The following is a 22,433-nucleotide window of genomic DNA, read 5'->3' as shown; positions in this document are numbered from 1 at the left end:
CAAATCACACAAGAAATAGTAAAAAAAAAAAACAACTATATTAAAAGGAGATCAGTTTGTGCGCTTATAATCTGCCCGAACGGCGAATTTATCTGCTCTACCTTAAAGTCGAGCGGTCACTTTATACCTAATTTTTTCCTCTATAAATCACAGTCCGTGTGAAACCCTTTAGTGTATCTCATTACAGAAAAATCCCTCTTTCGTCACTTACAAGTCACTTTTTTTCCTCTGATCACTCTGAATTTAATGATAAAATCTATACACAAAGGTCTATACACATAAAAGTCTACAGAGAGGAGAGGGGGAGAAGCTGCTGGAGGGAGACAAAGATGGCTGCAGAATTTAGTAAGTCTTTAACCGCCTTATCCCAGTGCTGAATTGACAGTTCCACTGCTCCGCGCTGCCGTACAATGTTCCACTGCTCCGCGCTGCCGTACAATGTTCCACTGCTCCGCGCTGCCGTACAATGTTCCACTGCTCCGCGCTGCCGTACAATGTTCCACTGCTCCGCGCTGCCGTACATTGTTCCACTGCTCCGCGCTGCCGTACATTGTTCCACTGCTCCGCGCTGCCGTACATTGTTCCACTGCTCCGCGCTGCCGTACATTGTTCCACTGCTCCGCGCTGCCGTACATTGTTCCACTGCTCCGCGCTGCCGTACATTGTTCCACTGCTCCGCGCTGCCGTACATTGTTCCACTGCTCCGCGCTGCCGTACATTGTTCCACTGCTCCGCGCTGCCGTACATTGCTCCACTGCTCCGCGCTGCCGTACATTGCTCCACTGCTCCGCGCTGCCGTACATTGCTCCACTGCTCCGCGCTGCCGTACATTGCTCCACTGCTCCGCGCTGCCGTACATTGCTCCACTGCTCCGCGCTGCCGTACATTGCTCCACTGCTCCGCGCTGCCGTACATTGTTCCACTGCTCCGCGCTGCCGTACATTGTTCCACTGCTCCGCGCTGCCGTACATTGTTCCACTGCTCCGCGCTGCCGTACATTGTTCCACTGCTCCGCGCTGCCGTACATTGTTCCACTGCTCCGCGCTGCCGTACATTGTTCCACTGCTCCGCGCTGCCGTACATTGTTCCACTGCTCCGCGCTGCCGTACATTGTTCCACTGCTCCGCGCTGCCGTACATTGTTCCACTGCTCCGCGCTGCCGTACATTGTTCCACTGCTCCGCGCTGCCGTACCTTGTTCCACTGCTCCGCGCTGCCGTACCTTGTTCCACTGCTCCGCGCTGCCGTACCTTGTTCCACTGCTCCGCGCTGCCGTACCTTGTTCCACTGCTCCGCGCTGCCGTACCTTGTTCCACTGCTCCGCGCTGCCGTACCTTGTTCCACTGCTCCGCGCTGCCGTACCTTGTTCCACTGCTCCGCGCTGCCGTACCTTGTTCCACTGCTCCGCGCTGCCGTGCCTTGTTCCACTGCTCCGCGCTGCCGTACCTTGTTCCACTGCTCCGCGCTGCCGTACATTGTTCCACTGCTCCGCGCTGCCGTACATTGTTCCACTGCTCCGCGCTGCCGTACATTGTTCCACTGCTCCGCGCTGCCGTACATTGTTCCACTGCTCCGCGCTGCCGTACATTGTTCCACTGCTCCGCGCTGCCGTACATTGTTCCACTGCTCCGCGCTGCCGTACATTGTTCCACTGCTCCGCGCTGCCGTACATTGTTCCACTGCTCCGCGCTGCCGTACATTGTTCCACTGCTCCGCGCTGCCGTACATTGTTCCACTGCTCCGCGCTGCCGTACATTGTTCCACTGCTCCGCGCTGCCGTACATTGTTCCACTGCTCCGCGCTGCCGTACATTGTTCCACTGCTCCGCGCTGCCGTACATTGTTCCACTGCTCCGCGCTGCCGTACATTGTTCCACTGCTCCGCGCTGCCGTACATTGTTCCACTGCTCCGCGCTGCCGTACATTGTTCCACTGCTCCGCGCTGCCGTACATTGTTCCACTGCTCCGCGCTGCCGTACATTGTTCCACTGCTCCGCGCTGCCGTACATTGTTCCACTGCTCCGCGCTGCCGTACATTGTTCCACTGCTCCGCGCTGCCGTACATTGTTCCACTGCTCCGCGCTGCCGTACATTGTTCCACTGCTCCGCGCTGCCCTACATTGTTCCACTGCTCCGCGCTGCCGTACATTGTTCCACTGCTCCGCGCTGCCGTACATTGTTCCACTGCTCCGCGCTGCCGTACATTGTTCCACTGCTCCGCGCTGCCGTACATTGTTCCACTGCTCCGCGCTGCCGTACATTGTTCCACTGCTCCGCGCTGCCGTACATTGTTCCACTGCTCCGCGCTGCCGTACATTGTTCCACTGCTCCGCGCTGCCGTACATTGTTCCACTGCTCCGCGCTGCCATACATTGTTCCACTGCTCCGCGCTGCCGTACATTGTTCCACTGCTCCGCGCTGCCGTACATTGTTCCACTGCTCCGCGCTGCCGTACATTGTTCCACTGCTCCGCGCTGCCGTACATTGTTCCACTGCTCCGCGCTGCCGTACATTGTTCCACTGCTCCGCGCTGCCGTACATTGTTCCACTGCTCCGCGCTGCCGTACATTGTTCCACTGCTCCGCGCTGCCATACATTGTTCCACTGCTCCGCGCTGCCGTACATTGTTCCACTGCTCCGCGCTGCCGTACATTGTTCCACTGCTCCGTACTGCCGTACATGTTCCACTGCTCAGTACTGCTGTATATGTTCTACCTCTTCCATGGGTATGATACAGGGAGAGTGGAGCAGGATCTCCTATTCTTTGTGTGTAGTTTATACCCACTTGGTCAGTCACAACTGAGAAGCACAGATGTATCCTACATTTTTTAGCAGTTGCCCATTCTGTAGGCTCCAAGTTCTATATTGTGAAGCGATTCTGTCATTACTCATGTATGTACACACACAGCGTACTGCTCAGGTTCCGTTCACATCTACATCAGAGGCCTCTGTTCACATCTACTACAGAAATCCAGCAAGAAAAAGCACAGTATGTTGCGCTATTTCATCTGGAAAAATGTTAATAGACAGGATAGGAATCAAGCAGACCCCATAATAGTCATTGGGGTCCATCTGGCACTGCCTGCTTCTGTGGCTGGACAGATCTGGCATTCCATTTTTCTGTAACAGCAGGAAAACAGAATTCGGGACACAGTTGCGAACCCAACTGTATCATGAAAAGCCATTTGAAAGTTTAGCTACTCTTTAAGTACTTCTACTCCCCATGTAACAAGAATGCTGTAGTCTCTTTCTTACTCTGTTCTGTTCCTCTGTTATTCCTCCTAGAAACATTAATGCACTGACAAAAATCGGTGTTACTATTCACCCTTTCATTAGAGTGTTTGTGCTAAAAGGCTTCTTTGTATTAGGAACCTGATACATATGACAATATAGCCAATAGTACAATTCCTCTTCAGGTCTGTAAGCCTACCAACATCGCTGTCCTATTCAGTTCTCCATAATTTAGGCGCTTTGCTTTTTGATGGTTAGAATACGGTACCATTTATCTAGTGTAGGGGGGGGGGGGGGGGGGGGGAAATCAGACATTTTCCTACAGGAAAGAAAAAACAAAGCACAAAAAACTCCAAGCTTGATGGACCCATTATAAGTCAAAGGGTGGTGGTGGGGAGCAGAGATACATGAAACAGATCAGTCATGGATCCTGTAATACAGAAGTCAAGATGCATTCATAGGATAGGTCATCAATAGATCAGCGAGGGCCACCACTCGGGATCCCTGCCAATCACCAGACTTTTGGCACTGCTGTTAGTATGGACAGCACAGGAAGCAGACTGCGCCATCCGCACTGCGGTGCCCCAGGTTGGTAGTGCAGGCGCAGCTCCTCTTGAATTCAGTAGAAACTTTGCCTGCACTACTAAACTGGGCTTCAATACAGATGACGGTCTGTTTCCTGTGCAGTCTGTACTGATGGTGGTTCAGGAAATTAGTTGATTGGCAGGGATCTCGAGTGTCCGACAGCTACACATCATCCATATCTGCCGCCATGTTTACATGCATCACTTCCGCAATAAACACAGCAACAGACTGTTCCCTACAACTTGTTTATTGGCCAACGTTGCACTCCACCCACAGCTCACCGATCCTGCAACTTACTAGCACCAACCTCCCTCTCAGTGAGAGGGCCAGAGAAAGCCTGAAGCAGACAGACCGGACCCTCTGGCACTCTTAACTGCACATGAGCAATACAGCGCTTCTACTCCTGTCCTCCCATCATGCACTGCTCACAGGAAGTTGGACGCTTTGGACATGGGAGGAAGTAGCCAATGGGGACAAGATAGAGGAAGTGGAGATATTTTTTGGGTAGAGGGTCATATGACGGATAGAAAATGAAGAAAGTAGCTAGACCTGGCACAGTAAACCCATTACAGAATGACTGATTGAGGTACATTAGATTTTAACACATTAGTCTGTGCCCGGAATATCCCTTTAAAGACTACCCATTAGTCATGAACGCAGTGGCCTAATATTGCACTTCCAGGAACAGACGGAGGTTTCCCACGATTACCTACAAATTATAGGTGCGGCAATTTCCTGTTATTTCACACCTGATGAAACAAGCAGATAAAAGCAGAGTTTCTGTCACTAAGAGCCAATCTCCGACAGCCCAACAAGTAACGCCTGCGTCACGGCCGTCCGGTAGAGGCAATAATCCGGACTGTTCATCTGAAGCAACTAGTGAATCACTGCACATATAATGTAGGATGGCTTACCTTCTAGGCTGCGAGCGGCACTCTTCTTCCCCGCTATCTGCCTCCTGCAGAAGAAAGAAGACATGATTATTCTATGTTGGACTTACATCTGTCATCCACAAAGCAGTTTGTTAGCTGCTCGTTTAGATGGAATCTGCAAAGATTCGGCTGTACGGGAATATTAAATTAAATTAAAATCAGCAATCTTGGATATGGCGCGGCTACATCTACCGATTTCTGCGCGCCATGCATGTCATTGCAGCCTGCTCGCGCTACGTGTAGTACTAGTATAGCCATAGGGACTGGAGGGATTGCAGTCCCAACTTGGAAGGGACGTGGTTGGCTTGGTAGGTGTACCAGGTGTGTGATAGGCGGTCTACTCATATCACTTGTTATGGGTAAAAAGGGGAGAGCTGCAAAAAGAAATGATTACTGGCTTTTGGCTCGAGGGTGGCAGCATTTCTCAAATAGCACAGTTTGTGAACTGTTCGCGTGCCGCTGTGGTGGAAATGTATAGCGAGTGGACAAATGGCACCATTGGGAATAACAGATGTGGAAACTGCAGAGCACCACGTGTTACTGATGTGGGGGGGGGGGTCAATGTCGGCTACAAAACGTATGCAAGCGCTGACTGATGCGCTATGGAGCAGCTCACCATGAAAACGAACCAAGGGGCGACCATGTGTGTCTGAAACAGTTCGGCAAACTCTGATGGGGCTCTGAAGCAGACGGATGGTCACTACACCTATGCTAACAAAGGTGCAACGGAAGAAAAGGCTTATTTGTACGGCAGTATCGGAATTGGACCACCGCTGATTGGCAAAGAGTTTTCTCCTTCGATGAGTCAGGTTTTCTGCTTCATCGCACGGATGGATGTCGGAGTGTCAAACGAGAAACCTCAGAGAACAAACACCCTGCAACCATTGCTGGAAGAACACAAGCTGGTGGCGGCAGTGTTCTGGTCTGGGGATTTACTTTGTGGCATTCTCTGGGGAGCTCATCCATATGGATGACATTCTGAACCAACTTTGTTATGAATCCATCCTTGCACATCATGTACACCCATACACGCGGTTTGTCTTCCCTGGGGCAAGGAAGACTATGGAACATATCACATGGCTGGAAATGTCCGACAGTGGGTGGAAGAGCACGACCAAGGCTGCCAAGTACTTCGCTGGTCCCTTATTAACCCAGGCTTGAACCCGATTGAACGTCTGTGAGACGATATTAAACATAGTGCTCGCTCTATGGGTCCTCCCTATGCACCCTCCAGCAACTGTGGGATGCACTGCATGGTCAACATGGCTCCAGATCCGAGACAACCTACCAGCACCCTGTTAAGTCACTCCTAGCCCGTCTGCTGTCCGTGCGGCACACGGAGGTTACTCTGGATAGTAGCTGGTGAGCATATCATCATCATCACTCAACTCTCTTAAAAGGTAACACATTTCGAGGTATGCAGAACTGTTCATCAGAAATGAATCTATGCTAGAAACTTCCAGGTCCACAAATACAGGGACAATATAGACCATGGTCAGCAGTAGGATCTTGGCCCCCAAGGGCAGTAAAGGAACAATTGCGGCTCTTGCAGTGATTTTTTTTTTTTTAAATCATCTTCATTGACTCTGGTCATCTTCTGAATTGGCGCTTGTCAACAGGTCATGCCGGAGACCTGGCTTTCATATAACTTCACTATGATATGTAATGCTAATCTGACCATTGGTCAACCGGCGTACTAGTCCGCAGTGCTATTCTACATCTGCCTTAACCACCACCCCTGCCGTGGGTTCCCCTTCTGGGCTGCTCTGCCCAGACCCCCTTTTTCTTCTCCCTGGCGTTATAAAACTCATGTGCAAGCAAGTTCTGTGGCAATATGGCTGAAGAATCCTTTTTTCTTGTACTTACAGCTACTTCATGTGTGTCACTGATTTGATAAGGATTTAAGTAAAGCTCTTTTGCCCAAATCGTCAATTATTCTGCATCTAATGGATGTAAATGAGGTATCTGTAAGCCCCAATTAAATGCTCCAGAAGAAACCTGGTCAGCTTTTGTCCACGCTGGGGAAACAATCAACCACAGAAATAATGGGCATCCACGGTAAAGAGGACAACGGGGCCAATACTCCGCGATGCATCAACTCCACATTTGTGGTAGAAATCTAAAGGTCAGCCTCCTTTCTGCCGTGGATCTTCTTGTAAGATAAAGGCAGGCGGCCATACATTTATAGCTGGAGAAGACGTCTTACAAGATGCTAATAGAATTACAAGACTACATTGTGGGACTGAGTTGGTAGCATCACAATCCGATGTGAAACACCATAAACGGACCACATGTTTACCTGTAATTCTACATACAGGATAGTAATCCCACCACACGACCTGCATTGTAAAACCGTCTCATTCTACAACGCCGACGAGATGATCTATTACAGACTGCTAAATCCAGTTCTCCAAAGATCTATAAATAAGGTTACCAAACCAGCCACACCGATCCGGCGGAGGACATAATTATGTGGCATCTCTGCTCCGGACGGTTCACATGTAATGGGTGTAGGTTACAGAACTCAAATACATACTGTACAGCACGCCACAAGGGCCCTTCAGAAACAGTCAGATCGGAACAGCTGATTTGGCAACCCTATCCAAATTACTCCCAATGAATAAGTATAGTAACAAACAAGGACTGTTCATGGTGATCTAAACTGCAATCTCTGCCAAATAAGGGCCAACCGATATCAATGGAACTAATACATATTCCTAAAATTACTGTCGACTTAAAAAAAAAAAAAAATAGAACACGGCTGCTTTCTTCCAAACACAGCACCCCCCTTGTACGTGGGTTGTGTCTGGTATTACAGTTCAGCCCCCATACACTTCAACAGAGCAGAGCGGCTATGTGTTTGGAAGAAAGCAACCATGCTTTTTCTAACTCTGGACAACCCCTTTAAGCCGGCCCTGCAGGTAACGGTTAGCGTCTGGCCAGATGAGCTTGTTTGGCCATGGCGCCACTTGGCAGGTGTTATTTTAATGGGGAACATGTTGGGACCAGATACCCGACAGCAGCTTAAAGAGTAACCAAAAACTTCCAGAACTACTGACCACTCATTGCAAAAGGTTATTACACTTTTGATCAGTGAGCGTCTGGTACCCCAGTCACTAAAATGAGAGGACACAAGAGCCCAGTTGGGTGCCGTGGCCCTTATGGCAGTGAGCGGTGTATGGACGAAAAATTTCTACCGAGTCTATAAGCTGCTATAAAAAGCCAAAAAAGCACAATGCCTCTGCCCCTTTGTTTTAGCGATAGGAGGGTCTCCGTATCTGCGCCAAGATTAATCAAAACTTAGGGCGTGACACTGACCTATCAGAAGTTTTAAAGAAAGCTCAGTTGCCCTTTAACACCTGGGAACTGCTGTAGGGGAAAGGGGGGGGGGGGGGGCATTTAGACATTTAGACCTGCCGGGTATATAAATGTACACTATTGGACAGGATTAGACAAATATTGTTTGTTGTTCAGTCAAGGGATGCATTTACACCAAATGATTATCGTTCAGATTCCTGCGATCCAGCAAGAATCTGAAGGTATCGACTCGTCTGCCCCATTCTGTCATTGGCCAATCCAGTCACAACCTGGAAGGAAAATAATTAGCTTTACTTCCCAGGATCACAGGCTTATCTCGGAGTTGTTCCTTCAAGCTCTCTGCTGCCCCCTGCTGAGTAATCCAATTTCCACCAAACTAAGTCAATTTCTGGCTCTGAAAGTGGTCCTTACATTTTCTAGACAACTGTGCACAGGCCAGACAAACCAAGTAACCAAATACCCCGTTTCCCCAAAAATAAGACAGTGTCTTATATTAATTTTTGCTCCAATAGATTTCACTTTACATGTATTGCTGCCTGGACACTATTTATATTGTTTTTATAAACTGTAACTAGAGCTCAATTTTGGAGTAGGGCTTATACTTCAAGCATCCTCAATAATCCTAAAAAACATTCTGCATCCTCAAAAAGCCAGAAAAATCATGCTAGGTCTTATTTTAGAGGTAGGTCTTATTTTCAGGGAAACAGGGTATTCTCTCCCTATAAGCACCGCTTTACTCTAAATGGAACTTGACTACCAAGAGTTAGGATATGACTTATAGGTGCCCATGGGGCAGTATATACAGGTTGTGATAGCTAATGGTGTGTGCATAGTAGATGGGGGCTACTGGGGAGTGTGGAACCTCCATCCTTCATATGTACGTAATGTTTGTACCCCATTCTTTTATATAAAAGGTAAATCGCATACATAGCAGTTCCTTGAAAAGTACTGATCACCAGAATTGTGTCATTTAACTCTAATCAGTCTATGTTAAGGAACTAGTGTGTAGGACTCCCTTATGCACAAAAAAAAAAAAAAAAGCCGTCTTGGTATTTTTAGCTTGAGATTAAAATCTAACACTAACAAAAGTTTGAAAAAAAAAAAAGTTTTTATTTGAATTGCCCAGCCCAGAAGTAGGGCTGGGAGGGAGGGGGGGGGGGGGGGAGGGGGCACACAGAACAGGGGAGTATGGCAGCTTTACTATTTTACACCCGCGCCAACCTGTAGGAAAAAAATAAGAGCCAACTACTGTGTAGCCTTCCTACAGGATGCAAATGTGTAAGCATATCAGGAGAGTAATTGGATCTAAGTAAGATAATTAGGTTGATGAGCTTTTTAATTTACTTGCTGTTTTCTAAGAATTCAGTCTGAAATATATTCAATTAACGCAAACAGGAAATCTAGGAAGAGAGACAAGCGGCAGGAGGTGGCGGCACAATTACAGAAGAGAGACTCCTGGAAGATGGGATGCCGAGTCTTCCTATATAAACTAGTGTCCCTCCGCTAGTCACTGCCCTATGGAGGACGTAAAGGTCACATAGTGTGGGATAAAGCTGTCCCGGCAGCAGGAAGTCCCCAGCGACGCATCAATACGGGTTTTCCTGTTATTTCTGAAGCTCTGTGAATGTGCGGTGATGGATGCAAGCTGGCAGAGATTTCATACATTCTACCAATCTATACATGAAAGTCAAAAGGACACTAAACCTATAGTCCATCTTACTTCCATTCGCCGTGCCGCCGGATACAATTGTGTCTCCTGCTTATCAGTAGTTTCTGGCAGGGGAGACAGGTCGTGGCAGGAAAAAGAAAAATAAAGGCCCTAATGCCTAAAAACGATCAAGGAAATCAAATCATTAAATCAGCAAAAAAAACGTAGAAGCAAAAAAAGAACTAAAAAGATAAAAGCTTAAATCTGGACTTTGATTGGATTTTTTGGCACCACAAAGTCGTAACGCCGCAGCCTGAGACACCGAATGGTCAACCTTGATTTGTTCCTTAACACTTTCCAGGAAAAAGCTGTAATTTGTACATGCAATTTCCATTGTGTATGGTTTAACTAAATCCAGGCCAACACGGGAGTCAAAGTGAGCTATCCAATGGCTGCCTGTCCATTGGCGTATATTCATTACATTCCCCCCGGCGATGATCCGGGGAACGCAGTGAAAGCTTGGTCTGTCAGATAGGCTGGCAGCGGAGATCTGTCTGCGGACTCCTGCTACCCGGGCGGCGGTATCCCACAATGCCCGTGGACAGGCAGCCCAACAGCGATCACGTAAAAGAAAAAAGGGGGAGATGAAATTAAGTACCCAAGCCCCGCAGATATATCTGCAGACCTGACCCCTGCGAACGCATGCGGAACAGCTGCAGATTGCCCGGGTAATTTAGAATCTCCCTGATCCTGGCAACCAAACGTAGCTGCGAGCCTGGAGATTTCACAGGGAAGGGGGCGCAGTACGCAGTTCCTGGTCGCGCGATCGCCGAGCACGTACAAGTAAAAGAAAAAGGTTAGCTTCACTTCCCGTCTTGGATCCGATATATGAGGGGAGGTGAAATTACTTACCCAAGCCCTCCGGCGATGTTCCGATGGGATCCTTAACAACGGACCTTTCCCCAGCTTCGGCGCATGAACCAGTTGTCAAAATGGCGGACACAAGTGCGGAAGCTGGGGAGGGCCCGGGAAATGTAAAGCCTCCTTGCTCCTGGCTACTAAAAGGTAGCCGAGAGCCTGGAACACTGACCGAGGGCCGCGGTAAGTGGTTGTCTAATTTATAATGGCGATCACATAAAAGTTAAGACAGTTGAAGCTTGATGCTCCGTTTGGTTTGGGTCCCGTTGTGCATATGGAAATAAAATAAGGGCCACAATGGGTATGTTTCTGAAGATGGGACAAACAGGGGATCCATTTTGGGGGGGAAAAGTTTTCATACGTGAAAAACAAAACAAAAAAAAAAAAAAGCACAAAAACAAAACTTTAAAATTACACAATTGTCAATAAAATAATTTTTTCCTTCTGCTTTCTTTGGATTCATTCAAAAGCTGAGGAGGTCAGAATACGCAGTAGACCCCTAGATAAACTCCTTAATGGGTCTAGTTTTCAAAATGGGATCCTTTGTGGGGGTCTTCCGCGTTTTGGCCGCTCAAGGGTTCTACAAGTGTGCTATGTGGCCTAAATCACCTTCAAGCAAAATGTCTGTTCTGAAAGCCACTGTGTCTGCTCCCCTCGGTTTGGGCCCCGTTGTGCATACAGACAGAAGATTAGGGCCACAATGGGTATGCTTCTGAACACAAGACAAACAGGGGTATCCATTTTGGGGTTTAAATCCTCATTTTCATGTGCACTATAGAAAAAAGCCTGTCTTTAAAATGAGATATTTGCAAAAATATGACATTTTATTTTTTCTCCTTTAAATTGCATTAACTTCTGGAAAGAAACTGTGGGGTCAAAATACTCCTGACCCCCCTCAGTGAATACACTTAGGGCTCATGTCCACGGGGAAAATAGGATTTAGGATCCGCAGCGGATCTCCCGCGCGCGGATCCGCACCCCATAGGGATGCATTGACCACCCGCGGGTACATAAATACCCGCGGATCGTCAATAAAAGTGATTTAAAAAAAAATGGAGCATGAAAAAATCTGGACCATGCTCCATTTTCATGCGGGTCTCCCGCGGGGACGGCTCCCGCGGGCTTCTATTGAAGCCTATGGAAGCCGTCCGGATCCGCGGGAGACCTAAAATAGGAATTTAAAGCATTTACTCACCCGCAGCGGACCGCGAAGCTCTTCTCTTCCTCACCGCCGCATCTCCCTTGCTTCGGCTCGGCGGATGTGCCCGGCGCATGCGCGCGGCACGTCGACGACGTGCCGGCGACGTGCCGCCGGCGTCAGGAATTCATCCGCCAGCCGAAAATGAAGATCCGGCCGTGAGGAAGAGCAGAGCTTCGTCGCCCGCGCCGGATAGGTAAATTCTTTTAAATTGCTATTTTCGCGCTCATGTCCGCGGGGCAGGAGGGACCCGCTGCAGATTCTACATGGAGAATCTGCAGCGGATCTGATTTTCCCCGTGGACATGAGGCCTAAGGGGTGTAGTTTTTAAAATGGGGTCATTTGTGGGAGTATCTATCATTCTGACACCTATGAGCCTTAGAATGCTGTGTGAATACACTATTCAAACGAATCAGGGCCATTTCAGACTGACAAAAAAAGCCCAATTTCCACTACATGTTACAGTTGTTTTTGATGCACTTGTGACTTTTATGCCCGCGCCGCATCCATATTCACACGTGTTTCACGCACACAAATAAGGGCAACCACTGAGCCTTCTTGGGTCCACCTTTCCCTGTATCCTGGCAAATATGCATTAAAACAAAGTGAATATGCATGCAATGGTGTATAAATTGGCGCTATACAAAATAAAAATGGATGATTTTTGTTTGCATAAAGAAAAAAAAAAATCATGTTTTTCCTATGTTTGGCCGTGTATTCAAACAAAGAAATTCGCAAAAAAATACCCGTGACCTGCAAACAATGCAAAGCAACAGTGTTGTATGCAAGTCTTATTACATCTGTAAAAAATACAGACCTATAGACAGAACTGTACCGCATGAACGGGCCCGCTCTGCTGCACTGTGGAACCATCTCTGGGTCCCCAAAATACTAAGAGAACGGGGGTCACTTGACACTAATTTGGCACTCCAGAAAGGAGTAACATGATGTTTTTACACAGGTCAACTGTCAGCCTCTTAAGTGCCTAACAGCCGTCCCAACGACCATTGCTGGGTGCTTTCACACAAGCGCAATAGTCATTCAGCGAATGGAGCACACCAGAATTTTCTTCCAGCCATCTCCATTCACTGCGAACAGGCAGTCCTTCGTAGATTACCAACTGCCTGTTCACGCTGGGCGAGTGAGCTGAAACGAAGAGACTAGTGACTACTGAGCGAATTCTCGCTCAGTACCATCGCGGCCCAATTTATACAGGATGACCATCGCTGGTTTGAGCGATCTTCCAGCCACTAGTTGGCCCATGTAACTACTCCTAGAGATGGGGTTCTGGATTGTTACATCACCCATAATCTACAATGGAGACCCACATGCATGTATGGTCTCCTCTTCTCCAGAGTGCTGATTGAGGGAGAAGGGACCCCCATTCTGCAATAGGTGGGAGTCCTGGAAGTGGAAACTACACCTATCTGACATTCTGATGCCCTATAAAACGTCTACAATAGTAACATACCTTGATTTGTACAGCGGCCCTTGGGAGTGGCCCTATAGGACAATGTGGCTCTGGGAGCAAAAAAGTTGCGTGGCTTTTTGATTTTCTATTTGTATGTAGCGAAAAGGAAAGTCTACATACACGTTAGTGATGTGTGCACCACTTTCTATAAAACTACTCTTTTCGGAGCTGCAAAATGTTGAATAGTGTTTGTGCCCATGTTATACCTCAATCCTTGCGCAAGAGAAGATAAGAATAGGGAAGGAGCCGCTGTAACAGGATTGGAGGAAGCATCGTAATCTGTGTAACAATTAGCCATGTTTACTCCGTTTTACATGCCAAGTTACATTTAGCTATGAGCCAACTTGCAATAAATTAAGTAAACGATTAGTGTCGCCCCGGATTAGGCAGGTGCTGGTTTAGGGAGATATTTGGTTAAGCATATTAAGGCTGCGCTCATCCCGAGAAAATCCGTTACGTATTGTTTAAGGTGTATAATCCACTCATCTTTACTTGTGGCTAAAGCAAAGAAGAAAAAAAAATTGTTCTATACCTAAAAATAAAAAAAAAATAATAAAAAAAGTACATAGAAATTTGATTTGGTAATTTTTGGTTGGGTATTCCGAAATCTGCATTTTACTGGCGTTTGCCAATAACAGACTAACTGCTGCTGGGCAAACAGAAGCCGAGCACAAGGCTGCCAAAAGCAAGATCATGGTTTTGCGTGTATTTTATACCAGCTAAGAGTGAACGCCAATTCCGATGTTAACCACTAGAGGGCAGGAACACATTGAACAGCACAATCACTTTATGGGATGTCTAACAGCTTCATGCAATATATGGCCATGAAACCTACACAAGCCATAATGAATCCAAGTCCCAGGATAAGAGAGTGAGAGGGATCAGTCACTGGGTCGCGATTAGACCAAATGATTATCGTTCGCTTTGAGCGATAGTCGTTACATCCAAAAAAGGACCCCTAAGAACATCTTAGGAGGCAAAGGAATTGGAAGAAGGAAAATAAAACACCCTTTATATGGACAGATTTTTCACCCATTACATTGTACCAAACAATAATTTAGTATGTCTCAGCGCTCGTTTAAGCGTTTTTCCTATAACCGGATAACATTGCCCCTATAGCAGGCTCCAACTGCCCTGTCCGATGCCACGAGGATCTAATGCTGCAGCCTGCCGTAATCCTGGGGTTTGTTATGGACGACGATGTCACCAGACGTTACCCGAGTGCTGTTGTGTCACCGTTCTTAACTCCTGGCATCACAGAGAAAAGATCCAAGTGAAGAGCAGCTGAATGTGGATCCATCAGCCCTAAAATTAACCCCTTAAAAACCAGAGTGTTTCAGTCCTCAAGGACCAGACAGTTTAGCAATTTTACTCATGTGGTGGTTTCAGGTTTTTTTTTTTTTTTTCTTGGTCTGCCAAAATTTTTGGTATGTTTTTTTCATAGGGCTGCAGGGTATTAACAAGAGGATGCTATAACTTGGGCTCCTAACATGCTGTGAGTCGTCAGTAATCGCCAGGTCCTGTGCGGGAAACATCAGTGCCGCTTCTTGCATTCTCTACATAGAGCTCCTTGAGTACCATGTAGCCTGTAAAAAAAATAAAATAAAATAGAACAGACGTGGTTTAAAACCACTTCTGTCTTCTCCTCTGGGTCCTCTGCCGTCACCGACGGCTGAGGACCCAACCTGCTCTTGCTAGATTGCAGGAGCTTTAATCCCTCTCCATATATTTACTATCGGCCAGGATTACAGTCCAGCACCAAGCGCTGTATACTCAACCCATTTAGAACCAAGAGCCGTAAACATTTTTCTCCACTTCAAACTATTATGATGGAGAAGCAATAACTGAACTGGCTAACGCACTTGTTCAGCCGGCTGCTGTCACTCCAATAGGAGACATACGAGAAACTTTTATGGGTTTCAGGCTTAAGACCCCCCACCATTCCCTAGAACGGATCTGCTCGAGGAGCATATAGCAGCTTCTGCCCGTCACCGGAGAGGTGTAGAACAGCATGTTTGCATTTCACCCATCTTTAGCTCTTCAGGGTATAGTAAACTTAGCAGCTGCTTCTACTGAATGGTGGGGGCCTCAGATCCCGAGTTCCCACTGATGAACTCTAACGTCCGTGACCGTTTTCTGAAACCAAAATGTATGGTTTTAATTATCTCCGAGCAGATTCCAACCAACATTAATAAGTCTAATAACACCTTCTACTTGAGTGCGGCTTTCCATACAGAGCACTTGTTTCCTACCACAAACCAGTAAGCCATGCAAACCGGCTATGTGACCGGGAAATCACGCTATACACTCTACAGAGAATATACCTAATGCACATGATTACATAAAGATCACGCCACGTGAAAAAAAAATTCTGCACAGCTGCGATGTGCATTTGAAAGGATACTATAGCCAATATTAAGCGCAAGTTGGCATGGGTTGCATTTGCTGCTGTCCGCTGACTATGACAACTACAGCACATCTGATACAATGGACTTCTGTGCCAGCTACAATACCCCCAACGGACAGACACAGCCCTCCCTTCGTCAGACATACACCCAAGGTGGCCAGTGATTGTCCGCTATCATCCTCCCCATTTGGACATCAGTAAACTTTGGTTCAGAAGGGGTAAGCTTTCTCCTTAGGGAGAGCACCAAGTGGGTGTGAGAACATTTAAGGCCCCTCTGGGAAATGTATGCAAATGAGAGGATGGAACAATGCTTCCCAATTGCATGGGAGAAGTCTTCTCACACATTCTAGGTGCTTAGGAGAAGCTTTACACCTTCTGAACCAACCTTTACTGATGTCCAGGCTATAGTGTACAATAGCTGGTAACCCTGGCTTTACCCCTTCTGACCCACATCATGGGCCTATTGTAAACTGTTGAGGGTGAAAAAACCCCAAACAGTCCGTCTGTACATGGTTAACTTTTCCTTCAGGTGAAGACTGTAGTTTTGGCTCATTCTCTCAGTCATAGTATATGACCTTTCAACATGCCTTGTACCAACTTGCTCCCTTTTAATAGGTGGCGCTGTAGAGGAGCTGCTCCATATTACCATTTGCAGTTGCTTCGTCATGGCACATTTCTACGATAATCCTTATTAAAAAGATAACCTCTGACTCAAGTGGGCACCCCACTCCCACCTTAAGATACCCTTACATGGGATGACCTTGGGCCAAATAATTGCTTGAGCAAATGCAAACAATAGTCATTCAGCGGTAAAACCGACACCAACAGGGTGACAAGCAATAAGTTGCTTCAATCAACTCCAAAAAAAAAAGGGCACTGGTTGATCTAAAGTCATTTGGGGTGAAGTCGCAGTTATTCGCAATATGAAGGACTTTCAAATGAACTTGCATAGAGATCCCCTCTATGAACGATCTCCGCAAACTAATGAGCCATCATTGCCCCGTGTAAAGTCAAATGACTCAATTGTTCATATGCTCCAGTGACTTTTCTAAGCGACTATCTGACCGATCGTTTCTCCATGTAAAAGGCACCTTTTAGTGGCTTTTGCAAGCGTGAACCCTGCTGCCTCGCCCCTTGCAAACTGACTAGAAGTGCACGGCTGGCACCACCTGATTGGCATTGTCCCCAACTGTAGTGGCGTCACCCCCCCCCATTGTCCTGTCCCTGTTTAGGATATTGGCTTAAGATCACCTCCAACCTTTTTCATTAAAATATTGTGTTGCCGTAGTGTGAAAAAACAGAAGACAGGCCAAGATACAAACCCCGGACGATATCACCAAGTGCTGAGGCCTTCTTGTATCCTCCTGCAAGGAGGTGCGAGCAACAAAAACTCTGCCACATCTGCTCTTCCAATCCATCACGACAAGGACATAAGGGAGGACATTAAGGGCAGGTTTTATGTCCGCAGAGATGTGACCAGCCATGGGTTATAGGCAGTAAAGTCTACTCAACCACAACAAACAGTGCCGTGATTGAATCTGATGTTCCTCTAAGGACACAGGAAATCCTTTCCATCATATTCTAAAAAGGGCAACGGAGCGTTCTAACCAGCAGATCACAGCTTTACCCAAGAGGTCAGCCGCGTTGTGTCTCAGGGATCAAGACGTGATCAAGTCCTAAACCATGATCCATTATTAGACGGTAATTTATAACGCAACTTCTCATCCTCTTTAGCTTAACAATAAGAGCCAAATCTGATGTGTGACCTGCTTCCTCCAAAAAAAGGGTCACATTGTCTGCAGAGCTGAATATACTATCCTACCAAGAGTAGATGGACATGTGAGCAAGGATCAGAAGTAGCATTTATTTAGATATATTAATACTTAGTGGGGCCTTCTTTGCCCCTAATGGCATCAGATACTCTCCACGACCTACCTTCTAATGTCTGATACACTTCAGCTGGATTTCCCTCCATTCATCCTGCAAACGCTTGAACAGTTCTCTCAAAGTAGATGCACTATAGTTCACAGTTTGCATTAACCAGTGCTGCCTTCAGGAGAATTCTTATTGGTTTGGATGCTTTATGAAACGGCTTTAATGCAAGAGAACAGAGTTTACAAATATCCTAGGGCTCATTTACACCCGCGCTACACCTCCGCTAGGGATTTCTATCTCTGTTCCATTTTTGGAGCAAAAAAAACTAAAACAAATATTTCCTTTTTCTTCTATTTTTTTTTTTTTGGAAGCCCATTGAAATCAAAAGTTTATTTGCTTCCGTTCAGTTAGGCTTTAGTTTTTCAGTCTGCAGCATGAGAACAGTTCTAGCAACAGTGAAATACTGGGGTAGTCCAACAATGGCCGTCTGGACATTCTATCGGGACAAGACAAGACCCAAGTGATCGAGGACAAGACAAGTCTAAATGTGCCTAGTGATATAGCTGGATCCAGTATCTCACGCTATGGCAGTCTTGGGTTCCAGTCCGTCCTTATCACTTATTCAGCTGGGAAAGAACCAGAAATCTAAAAAGACTTCAAATGAAATCTCCAGTTTTCAGACTTGGGACGCTCATCGTCATACTCCAAAGTGCTTATAAATAAACATATGCCGTCTGCAGACATCAGGAACCTCAGATCTACTGCCTGCAATAACTGTATAGCAAAAAGGTCTAGATTCCCAGAATGTGCAGAATTCATTAGAAGGCTTTGTCTGGGGAAAACATTTGCAGGGACTTCCACTTCGGTCCCATGGGAAAGAAAGAGGAAAAAAACCATGACACCGCAACCTCAGACGCAAAAACCCAAGCCAGAACCTCGTAACCCTACGAGAGAAGAACTCACCGAGAGGCAGCAGCTGCTGCCTTTATTACAAAGGAAGCAATTTCTGTAAGCCGGCTGCTATTGCAACCTGCATTCACAGAGACATTACTGCAAAACTAGTCAGATTTAAGGCCTATTTACAAAAGAAAAGGGAAAATAACAGGGGGGGGGGGGGAAGGAGTGATGGCAGTATACATCAGACCGTTCCATTGTATGGTTGCACCAATCTCATTTACATGGCCGCTGTACTTTGAGACTTTTGCTAGTTATCACATTGGCTAATCATTTAAGCACAAGTGCAAAGTTACTTGATTTACCTAAATTATGTTTTTATGTTAAAAAAATCCCTCTAAAATGCGGCCCACTAGGGGGCCTCCCTGCTTTCCAATTTGCTGTCCACTGACTGCCAAAGCATGCTTGATAACATCAAGCAACAATAAGACTGATAACAGGAAGTAAAGGAGGGCGAGGGCTCACAGTACTCACAGAAATGCAACTACAGCCAATATTAAGTCTTTACTGAAATCACAGCTACACTGCTCAGTACTGCTGCACAACATCCTCCACAATACTGTTATTTCTTGGTTTGTGCTACGGCGCAGGATCTCTTTTCTGTGTGCACTGTATGGGACATAACATCGCAGCTCGTTTCTACCCAGTGTCATAAGTTGCCTTAGAGATGCAAACTTCATGAACAGTAAAAGTTCTATTTCGGTGTTTTCCCTCGTTTTAGATGTATTAATCCGTCACAGTTAAATTAAGTTTTAGCAAACATGGTAAGTCACGACTTGACTGCAAAGTCTGAACAAACCCTAAAGCAGAATTCATAGCAAGTTTCTCCCAGGAAATTTGAGCAGAGCTCCCATCAAATGGCACATGGATACCTGCCCATGTGCTATTCAATTGCACGTTTTAAATAGCTTGACGTATACACAATATCTGCCGTCAAACTACAAGGACATTTGTTTAGCATGGATAAAAATAAGCAATCTGCCCACATACCAGGCCTATTCTGGACACGCCACTAACAAGACTTCATGTATAGCCAGCATGCATTCAAGCATAAACTGGGCCTCCTGCCAAAGTGTTCTGCGAGTGTATGCTGCAAGTCAATATTAATTTTATACCTATACATAACTTGGTTAGTAGTGATGGCCACGACCCGATAGAAGAGAGCCTGCAGCGCTGGTCTGAGCACCAAAATGCATTTTGAACATTTTAGGGGGAAAGTCCAACAGCCAATGATTATAATCCAAGCAACAAAAAAAAAAGTTACTACAAAACTTTGGCATAATATTCAAAATGCATATAGTCTCTATTCAGATGTCTCCTCCATTCTCCTAGTATGCAGCTTCACATACACAGAAAGAATCTGCTGCCAAAGCCGCCCCCCCCCCCCCCTTCCATGTCCATTTACTACATTTAGACTGGGGATTGAGGAGGTTTAACCACTTTAGTGGCATACCCGGAAAATCTCTAGGGCTTGATGCACTGACCATGCAGTTAGTTAAACCCCTGGAAGATTTCTGTGGACAGCGCTAGTGCTGAAATGTGCAGAGCACTGAGCCATCATCTGAAATCTGCATACTCGGCGCAGCAAGCCCTGGATATTTCCCAGCCATGATACCAACTGTCATCGTACAGTACTTTCAAATACTCGCGAGATTAAATTGCATTGTTGACTCATTTAAAAATCCTGCCCTGTGAGGCATGACAAGGTAATAATAAACCTGCCACTGATGGGGTTAACAAAACCCCTTTTACAGGTGACTATAATCATGCAAATTGCTCGTAAGGGCGAGTGGTTTGCATGATTATCGAGGATGCATGCAGTGAAAGATCGCTTTATCGCCTACTGGATCTTTCATGCACACCTAAAAATGATCACTGGTCTGCAGCTGCATCGCCCTGTGAAAAAGGCAGTGGTTCATCTATGTACGACTGCCTGTTTACTGTGAATGAAGATGGGCAGGTTGGAACAAATTTTGGTCCACTCTGCCTCCATTCACTGAGCAATGATCCTCTTGCGTAAAAGCACAGGAATGATCATCGCTGGGACAACTGTCCCATGTAAAAGGGCCTTAAGACAGTAAAGGAGTTTTCTAGGCAAATATTGATCTGTCCTCAGGATAGGTCACCAATAGTTGATTGCCGAGATCCACTACTCGGGGCCGCAGCCGATCAGCTTATTGGGTGCCTGCTGTCACACAGACGCACGGAGTGTAAGCAGTTAGCTCTGACCTATGTTTAATGGTCGTGTTAGTAATTGCAGGCACAGCTCTGATTAACAAAGTCAATGACAACTGCACCTGATATTACCAGTGCTGGCCACTACACAGGGACCAGCGCTAACTGTCTCGCTTCGTACTCTGTGTTCTGGTTTTGACAGCAAGTGCCAGATCAGACAAGCGCCAGAAAATCAACTGTTGATGACAAGTCATCAATGGTATTTGCCTGGAAAACCGCTTTAAGGGTTGCAGTCACATGGCGTGGTCAAAACAGCAACAGAAACCGCACCAGGAAAAAAAGTGTGTGCATTTTTGCTGAGGTTTTCAACTATACGGTCATGGTAAAAACCCCAACCACAGAGACCTTGGTTTTAATTGTACAGTATAAATAAAGCTTTAGCCAATGTTTTCACATGAGCATATTATATGCCTACAATACAGATGTGTATTCAGGCTGACCCAAACTCAGCATTATAATCCATGATGTCCAGAATTCAGGTCAGAAGACCTGCGGTTGGGCTGGGACACTCATCCATATTACTGGAGCATAACTACAGAGAGAGAAAGTGTCTACAAACAAGGAGAGGGGAATTTATGGACCGTCTAGAAGTCATTTCCACAGGCTACCGATTTGTATAGAACAAATAATCAGCAGCTGCTGAAGAGGAGAGCTGGCTATTAGGTACAACCGGAGTCCTCAGAGAAGGTAGAGGAAGGTCAGTACTGCCTCAGCCTTGAAACTAACTTGGCTTTATGTGCTCTCAAATTAGTAAGACAGTTTAATAGGGCTGTCCCACTTCAAACTATTTCACTGAAGGAATGGCATAGTATGTATGGCATAGCAGTCTGGCATAGTACTGCCAGCAGAGTCCTGCTCACTTTAATAGGACTCAGCATGCTATACTAACTCATGCCACCGCACAATGTACGGAGCTGTCTGCGTCCTGCAGCAACACAACTAGAAATGGGACAACCCCTTTAATTTCTGTGTGATGGACCCTACATGCAAGCTCTTTAAGGAGGGGGGGGGAGCAAAGAAGCTCCCATCAAGAGTTATAGCTGATGATCATACACATAATAAAGGAGATCACAAGTCATCCTGACTATACTTACTGCCCTCCCAGCAGGCAAAGATGGTACTGGCTCTAGCTGCTCACGTGATGCGTCATGGGGTTGATAGCACAATAGGGAAAGAAAGCAGGGAAAAATTTCAACATCAAGATAGTGTCTGATAGGAATCAGACAGGAGGCTGCACTGTATAGGAGAACTCCAGAGTGACAAGTGATGAGTTGAGTGGTGAAAAGATGGGTGCAGTGGCCCTTTAAAGTGCAGAGTTAATCCCAAAGGTGCTAGTACAGGTTTCAATATAATTGCTCAAGCCTTGCTGCCCCAATAGGATACTTTTGGAAAGTCTTGTTATCCCCATACACAATGTATTGGCAAATCCCATCCAATTTGGTGGAAACATAACAGAACTAGTTCAGGAATTCACCATTTATACCAAAAAAACTGTAATACTGAACCTAGAATATTCTGTTTAGGCTCTCTTCACATCTTCGGAGGCTCCTTTCAGGGCATCTAACACACATATCTGTTCAAAACTCATGGCCAAAATAAGAAAGCATGTGGGACTGCATAATAGTAAGCTGGATCTGTCAGATACAGTTAGTCTCTGCCATAG

General features: G+C 46.3%; 1 protein-coding gene across 2 annotated transcripts in view; it reads right to left on the bottom strand.

The window, feature by feature from the left end:
- SSH2 (slingshot protein phosphatase 2) overlaps nucleotides 1-22,433 on the bottom strand; it is a 166,107-nt gene that overhangs the window by 95,672 nt on the left and 48,002 nt on the right. For both annotated transcript variants that reach the window (XM_066599593.1, XM_066599596.1), the window contains one exon: nucleotides 4,729-4,772. In XM_066599593.1, coding sequence (XP_066455690.1) covers nucleotides 4,729-4,772 — 44 coding nt within the window. The remainder of the gene's footprint in view (nucleotides 1-4,728; nucleotides 4,773-22,433) is intronic.

Source organism: Eleutherodactylus coqui, chromosome 4, assembly GCF_035609145.1.
Source record: "Eleutherodactylus coqui strain aEleCoq1 chromosome 4, aEleCoq1.hap1, whole genome shotgun sequence".
Lineage (NCBI taxonomy): Eukaryota > Metazoa > Chordata > Amphibia > Anura > Eleutherodactylidae > Eleutherodactylus > Eleutherodactylus coqui.
Note: the sequence above shows the minus strand (reverse complement) of the source record. Positions and strands in the feature narration are given on the sequence as shown.